General features: G+C 39.0%; 1 protein-coding gene across 1 annotated transcript in view; it reads left to right on the forward strand.

The window, feature by feature from the left end:
* CMC1 (C-X9-C motif containing 1) overlaps positions 1–6,021 on the forward strand; it is a 43,617-nt gene extending 37,596 nt beyond the window's left edge. Inside the window, exons 3-4 of the mRNA XM_066555601.1 lie at positions 2,970–3,060; positions 4,300–6,021. Coding sequence (XP_066411698.1) covers positions 2,970–3,060; positions 4,300–4,414 — 206 coding nt within the window. The 3' untranslated portion in view covers positions 4,415–6,021. The remainder of the gene's footprint in view (positions 1–2,969; positions 3,061–4,299) is intronic.
* The last annotated feature ends 2,283 nt before the right edge of the window (positions 6,022–8,304 follow it).

Here is an 8,304-nt window from a genome sequence, read left to right on the forward strand (position 1 = left end):
CTGAAGTCATAAAGATAGTACCATACACAAGATTATGAAAAGATCAATTCTGTTCTTTCTATAACGTGCAGTGTATCAGGCAGAAGGTTTGTTTGGATTCTTTAGTGTTCTGATTACCCTTCATAGCTGTTAAAGTGTTAAATTACAATAGGTTTGTAACTAGATGCTGTGTATCTGCTCCTTTTGTGGTGTCTTGCTATGCACCCTGAAAGTGTGGTCAATAATGCAGATATTGCCTGAGTGAGGAATGACTAAGGCTTGTCAGACATGGAGATAAATTCTTGGTTTGAGATACTTGCAACTATTGAGCACTATTTCTGACATTATTCTCCAAACGAGTAGTTTAAATACTGTTTGTGCTGCTCAGCAGTGACGCATTTCATTTCATGGAAGACTCACAGGATCATAGAATAAGCTGAGTTAGAAGGGACCCATCAGGATCATCAAGTCCAGCTCCTGGCCCTATGCAGAACACCCCTATCACACCATGTGCCTGAGAGCATTGTTGAAATGCTTCCTGAACTCAGACACATTTGGTGCTGTGACCATTTCCCTGGGGAGCCTGTTTCAGTGCCCAGCCACCCTCTGGGTGGATATCTTTTCCTGGTAGCAAACCTGAACTAGCCCTGACCCAGCTTCCTTGAGTCCTATCACTGGTTAGGAGAGTGAAGAGATTGGTACTTGCCCCTCTGTGAGCAAGACAAAGCACAATTAAAAAATAAATTAAAAAACCAACATTCTCCACACTCCTGGAAGGTTTCTGGTAAGTGTTCTATAAACCTGTCTTGCATTCCTTACATGACTGCCAAACAGAAGAGATGGATAATCAAGCTTTGTGTGCTCATATAAGGATGCTTAATATGCTTTAACCTTCTTTCTTCCTCTCTGTTGTTAAGCATCAGTAATGTTAAAACTAAACAGCTGGAAGCAGTTTTATCACTTTGCAACAGTGCCTGGCCATGTACCACAGGCAGGGCCTTCTGAAGCCAGGGAATCCTGGCAATTGCAGTTCAGGCTTTTTTGTTCACTGGGACATCACGCCTTTAACCGATCAAGACTGGTGAGTTAACAAGTGAGAGGGACCTCCTGTTGTCTTCAGTGGTTTTTTACTTCACAGCTTCCAGAAGAAATGATTACTACTACAAAAAAAAAACCCAACCCAAAACCTCAGCACAGCACTTAAAGAAGTGCCTACAGAGAGGATAAATCAAATTAGACAGCCCAAAACCTTTCAAAAGCTTTGGATGTTTTTCCCACAAAAAAAACAAAGGTCATTTTTAGAAATGTATTAATAGGTATGATTTTTCTGAGATGCTGATGTAGGAATAGTCAATATAAATAGTCCAGGAAAGAAAGGAAGAAATGTCAGATTCACTCTTGGAAACCAAAGAAATATTCTGATAACCTAATAAAACATTGGCCTTGTTCTGAGATTAAACTGCTTAGTAAACTTCAGCTGTCCAGGTGTTTCCTCATAGCTGTGCTTGTGCATTTGGGTGACTTTAAGTCTAAAACACATAGATATTAGAAACTGGGTGTGGTTGTTAATTTTTTTTTTTTTTTGAGCACAGGCTGCAGTGTCTTCCCAGCTGGTAATAACTGGTTAATTTAAACCCATTTTCTGCACACTTTCATCTGGTTTTCATGTAGGATGTGGTGGAGTTGCCAGTGTGTAATGCTGGGTGCTGTGTTGGAGAAGGTTTTTAAGTGTTCATCAATAAATAATATGTTTGAAGTAGGTAAGAAGTCAGTTTTTCACAAAGTTTCACAGTATAAGGACACTGAAATCTGTCCTCAACACTTAAAGCAAAGACTACCTTGTCTTGTCAATTATTTAGTGAAAGCCTAATTAATAATAGCTGTGGACAAGCAGATTAATCTCACCTAGGGATTGCTTGCAGTTGTTGGATCACTTTCTCAAGATCTTGACAGTATTATCCAGGATTAAAAGGTGGATTTTGTTCCACTGAGGTCCACAATTGCTTAATGCCCATTTCAGCAGGCATCTGCTATGAGCAAAGGACAGGAGTGCTGCCTTTATAGACACAAGTCTCTTCTTTCTTGTTTATTTAAGTCTTGATGTACCTATACACTGAGCATAGGTAACATGATTTAGCTGTTTTGTGAGGTAGTACCATTATCTTTTGATGTTACTAGATTAGCTGTAAATTCTGCAAGAAAAAAATTTTTGTATGCCCTAAATTTGCTGGATATTAAATCACTACCAGGAAGACCTTAGAGGAGGAGAAATTGATGGAATTGGGGAAGGGGATGTGGTAGGGGTGAACTTTGTTCTTGATCTGGCTCCTGGTTGATTGTGGACACATGGCATTCTTTTTTTGTCTGTCTTTCTCTCTTTTCCATCTGCTAAATGTAGCTGATTACCCCTTAGAATAGCTTGAAATCTCCTGATAGAAATAACAGCCAATTCTTATCTAGGGTTATTATTCGGGGAAACATCTGTACAGGGTGCTGGTAACAATGAGGCATAATTTTAGTTACTCACAGATAAATCCCATGTCCTTAGCCATGACTTTGCTGTTCTGTTTTAGTATCTCACTGACTTGTTTTTAAGTCTTAAGGTCCTTAAAACAGACCAGGTACTTTCACTTCATTGAGCAACTTCATTGTTCTTAAATGCCAGAGATGTAAGTGGTAGGTAGCCCTGAGTAGAGCATGTGAAAAGCAGGCACAAGCATCATGGATTTGCTGCAAGAATAACTTCAGAAATGGTATTAGCAACAGCAATATGTGTGTGAATGTGCTACATGATGAGAGGAGAATCCCAGTTAAAGTGTTGTTGCTAAACAAGTGACAAAGACCTTGCAAACAGTATGAGAATCTGGGCCAACTATGGTTATATTAATAATAAATCAGATCCGGTCTGCTACTTCCTACACGTAGGGTGTTTTCACCTATTGTCATTTTTCTAACTTCAGTTTGGTTTGTGTTGTTTCTTTTCCCCCCAGCATTTACTAAATGCTGTCAAGAAACTGGTGTTCTGATGGTGGTGAAGTGTCGGCAGGAGAATGCAGCACTGAAGGACTGTCTGGTTGGCTAGTAAGTCCCTCCTGAGTTTTTGCTGGGTTTTTGTGCATGGCCTGTACTAATCTAGAAATGTTAACTATTCTGAAGAGGGCTGTGCAGGCTTAGGGACTTGGATGTATTTTTTGAAAATGGTATCTTTGCTTTATTAAAGCCGTGCTAGTCAGGGCCCTAACTGACAAGATTTTATTTACCATATGAATCTATGGCTACAGAGACTTTCTTCTTGATTCACCTGGGGACAGATTTCAGCCCAGAGGACCTGCAGCCCTTTATTTGCTCTGGTACATCACAGATGTGGGGATAGGAGTGCACAGTGAAGCTTCTTCGTAGTCTGTTAGTAAGACAGGATAAGTTGGTTTTCGTTTTGCTTCTGTTTTTTAAGATTTAGTCTGTCTTGAAAGTGTCCTGCTGTTGTGAACAGCAGTTGCAGGAGCAATGGGAAATTGTTATATATGAGAGGTCAACTCAATGCCATGGTGGATTGAAACATCTTTTTTGGAAGTCCTAATTTACCCCCAGTGCCAGTAGGCTGAAGTGTTAGATTCTTGAATTTCCCAGGGTGAGGGCTGCTAAGTTTTTGAGTTTGACTGGGGGAAAAAGGAGATTGGTTTGATTTTTGGCGTGTCCTGCTCTCTTAAACCAGTGATTTACATTAAAAATAAATGCCTTTGAACTAGTGACAGTTATTCTCAAGTATTTAGGAACTGATGAAAAAAAACATCTGCAGCCGGGCAAAAATTTAGGCCTAACTGCAGCCAGAATTTGCTGGAGTTACTCAGTTTTATTTGTCTGTTCTTTCACCTTTTGAAAAAAATAAAATTAAACAAAATGCTTCTGACAAAAAAAGGCTTATAGTGTTGAATAGTTATACTGCAAAAAATTATGAGAGAAAGGAATTTAATGTAATGATCAAGGACCATTATATTTACTGTTAAAGACATACCCTTGAACCTGTTCCCAGTAGTTACTTGGATGCATTAAAAAATGAGTCATCTCCAGCAGGTTCCCATGCTGAGGAGGAGAACTGCAAGCGAATTCTTCAGCTGAACTTAAATACCAAATGTGTTTCCCTTTTTCTGCCTTTCCTCTTGGTGGCTTCACTACAGAGGCTTGAAAGGGAAAATTATTTTACTGTTAAAGGCAGACAATTTTTCTTTGGGTGTGGAAGGAAGATCAGTTATGAGTGGTACTCATGCAATATCTGTTGAATATTCCAAGATGAAAAACGATATGTGTTTTTCTGTCTTGTAGCTATTCTGATCCATCATTCTATGAAGAATGCAAAGCAGAATATTTGAAGCAAAGAGAAGAATACAGAGCAACTGGAATTAAGAAAAAAAGACAGAAATTTGCTCAGAATGTGTGATTAAAACTTAAAATGAACTTTTTTTTATATGCAATTTAGATTTCACTTGATTTAAACAGACTTAAATTGTCTGTACCACTCTGTGTGGAGTTTAACTGAAATAACAAAATGAGATAGTGAATGGAGAATAAAATAATGTCTGAAATTAAGAGTCAACTTTAAAACTTTTTGTAATTAAAGATCTACAGCACGCTGTCACAGTTTGCAAGAGAGGTGGCAAAGGTGTGTTCCTCTATCTGGAGCTGAGATTTTGTTACCAGTGTACAATTTGGACTTTACAATTCCAGCATGTCTATTTGGAATTTAAAGCTTATATCTAGCTGCATGAGCCAGGCTACATAAAAATATAAGGGTGAATAATTTAAGTTGTATTAACTGGTCACAGATTGGTTATACACTGAAGTTGGTCCGTTAGTCACCACCTGAAGCTGACTGTATGGAGATGCACTTACTAGAAGAGAAGGGTGGCAAATGCAGAAGAGCTACTCAGACCAATGTGAATTACCCTTTTCATCAAGATGTTGTCAGATGAGAGCCTGGTAGTACTTGTGCCTGCACTGTAACTCATTTTTAAGTCTACACTGTGACTCACTTTGACGCCTACACTGTCAGAAGGGATGGATGGATGCCTTGTGCTTGTACGTGGCCCAGACTGACCATTTCAACTCTAGGGGAGACAGTAATCTCATCCAGACCTTCCCTGAGAACAGGGAATAAGTTGCCATGCTTCAGGAGTGAGTGAGTGACCACACTTGCAAAATTATCCCAGGTAGAGGTGAGTAAACAACTAAACCAGGCATAGAAGATGCAGATCACCTTGCAGGAACAAAGCAGGTCTCTAATTTAAAAAGAGCATACAAACGTTCTTTTGTGTACTGATACTTGAAGCTGCTTAATTGTAATTAATTAATTTAATTATTTAAAAATTAATTGTACTTGCTTAAATGGCTTCACTTATGGCTTCACTTAGTGATACTAATAGAAATAGTGATTAGTATCACTTAGTGATACTAATAGATACTATCTTGGAGTATCATCCAAACATTCTGAAATAAAATTAAATTCTTTAAAAGCAAGGAAAGGCTGCACTTAAACTTGGTAACTTTAATGCCTTGATTAAAGAAAAAAAAGTAATTTTCCGAGTAAGGAGTAGGATTTGATACTGATCCATTAGAAGAGGCAACATTTTCCTTGTTTATTTTAATACTGTTTCACCACAAACAGTATTCCTGTATTCAAGGACGAAACTCTGACACATGTATATATATGAAGGACTTCATGCTGCAGGTCAGTCATTGCCCTTTATTCTGTGCCTGTTACTGGAATAATCATTAATAATGTTGCTTCAGTAGACTGGGTGGAGGACTGGACTTGTGAGGGATAAACTGAAAAGATGTGTAGCATTCTGCCTTGTTAGGCAAACTTAAATGGCGCTCAGCTCTAAAAGTAGCCACCATGAAACAGCTTATGTGGAACAGTGTCCTGCACATGTTCTTGCTTCTTATCTCAAGCATTTTGGAAAACCAAAATATTCCTAATTAGTTGTTTTGTTGTATGTATTTTAAAAAGGAGGAAATTTAAAATAGATGGTGATGTTTTTAACGACAGTGACTGTTCTTCTGTCCCACTATGAAAATCTGCTATATTTTCAACCTCTGGAAAGCCAGGAGGAATTGGTCCTTGGATCATGCATCAGCTTCCTCTGTAATACACCTCTGGCCTTAATGTGCTGTTCCCTAGCTTGAATTCTTGGTTTCACACCTTTCATTTTCTTAGTATCTTGTGCATATGCTGTACTTGAATTGCATTTACATCTTTTATTTAAAGTTTAAGTGAAAGAATGAGTACCATGACGTGAGAAACTCATACCACTGAATTACTTTCGGTTTTGGTTTTGTCTCAGCCATAAACTCTCCTTCCTACTCAGGTGAACTGGAGGCAGCCCTGGATTCTAATCAGTGTAAGAAAATACAGCACAGGGGCCTATCTGTCCTCCTCAGAGCACCTGGCAGGCACCCAAGACCCCCATTTTTCACTGGAGGCTGTATTAATGGGCTCTTCAAACTCCTCAGGGGAGCCCCCTACAAATGGAAGATACGAGAGGAAAGAGGGGAAGGTGTCACATAATTATTTAGAAGCTTGCCTTCAGAGAGTAAAACCCAAACTCAGAGGGAATATGAGGGGCAGTTTGTAATGCACAGGGTTTTTAAAGGGCAGTGGAACAGCTACTGCAGTCTGAGACAGCATCCAGAAAATAACCTGCACACCTGCTCCACATTTAGTACAGCCATCCTCCTTCCTTGGGTAATTCCTGCACTCAGCTGATCAAAAAATGGTCAAATACACTTGCAATATAAGTGTTCCGCCTAGTTAAAAATTGGTTCAATAACAGTAAGCACCTGGGTGTTTCTTGCATGCTTCTCCCTAGATCAATCAGCCATACTCAAACATGATCATCTTACCACTTTAATTACTGAATCTTAATGTTTGACTTGCTCTCTTCCATCTTAAAATACAATTAAATTAATTTTGCTGGACAGTTACTGCACAGGGTGGGTTTTTTTAATGGTCCAACTGCAACTCAGTTAAAATTAGTGTTTACCTTTACTGCTGATCATAAAAAAATAAAATGCTTTTATCGACTGCCCTATGTTCATACAATTGCAAGTAGTAACACCACTCTCCCTAAAGAAAGGGTCAAAAGCCTGAAAAAACCCCTCAAAATAATAAAACCTCAAAAAAAAAAAAAATCAAACCCCCACATGCCCTTTTTTACACTCAGAGAATCAGGGAAATACCTTACACCTCTGCAACTACTGTCCTTCACAGGGCCTGTCTGGAGATCAGAAGACAATAGAGGTGTCAGTCAGGTGCCCGAGCTCTTCAGTCTTCCTTTACCAGCCCACAGCATCATTAAAGCTGCAGTTGTCTCAGCACAGGAGTGGCAAAGTCTGCTGCAAGTTGGCTTTGAAGAAAATTCCATCTGCTTTATCCCACCAGTATAGTTCATGTGATACTTACATGGGCCTGTGTTTCATTACTTGGAATGGGTATTGTTTTACTGTAACTCCACCATATGTCTTGTGCTGCTCTTGTCTTTTTCCAGCTGTAAAAATTGGAGAATGCATCACAGCTAATTTGGGGGTTTGCTTTCTTCAATATGGCTAGTTCACATGTGAGGAAAATTGATCAGCTGTACACCAGTAAACTGGCAGGGAAACTTAAAACTATCAGACTTTAAAAATACTTAAAAATAACCAAACAGTGCAAGTTTACATATAAGTTATCAGAAGGTTCATTCAACTCACCAAATACCAAAGTACGTATTCACCAGGTTGCTATTTGCTCATTTAAATGTGCAAAGCAACAACTACCTCCTGCCCCAAAAGCTGGCTTTCATTTCTTAAATTAAAAATTGTCAGTTTGGCGGAGGTTTTAAAATGTTCAAAGTTTGCATTAAAGTTAAAATTTTCTTGGGGTCATTTAACATAATTATTTCAGAACATAGGTCCTTACTATATGCAGTTTTACAGTTTTATGTAACACATGCACACTAACACCAGAACCCTGTTATTACAGCTACTTCTCCATATAATTTGCTGTCACTGATGAAAAGATTTCACTTCTGAAAATGGAAAAAGCACTGTAAGCCACTAGTGGCATGGATTTAAATGACTTTTCCATCTTCAGTCAAAATCTGATTTTAAGCTTCAGACCCAACAGATGCTTCACAAGCCAGCGAGCTCCCAAGCGACTCCAAGTCTGGGGACTTCCTCTTCAAATGTTACAGCCTGGACATGGCAGTGAGTGATTGGATTGGAAATGCTGCCTGCAGCAAACTCTCTGACATCAGTCCCTCTTCTCCCTAGTTAGCAGCAGCACTCCTGAAG

The sequence above is a fragment of the Molothrus aeneus genome, chromosome 1 (assembly GCF_037042795.1).
Source record: "Molothrus aeneus isolate 106 chromosome 1, BPBGC_Maene_1.0, whole genome shotgun sequence".
Classification (NCBI taxonomy): Eukaryota; Metazoa; Chordata; class Aves; order Passeriformes; family Icteridae; genus Molothrus; species Molothrus aeneus.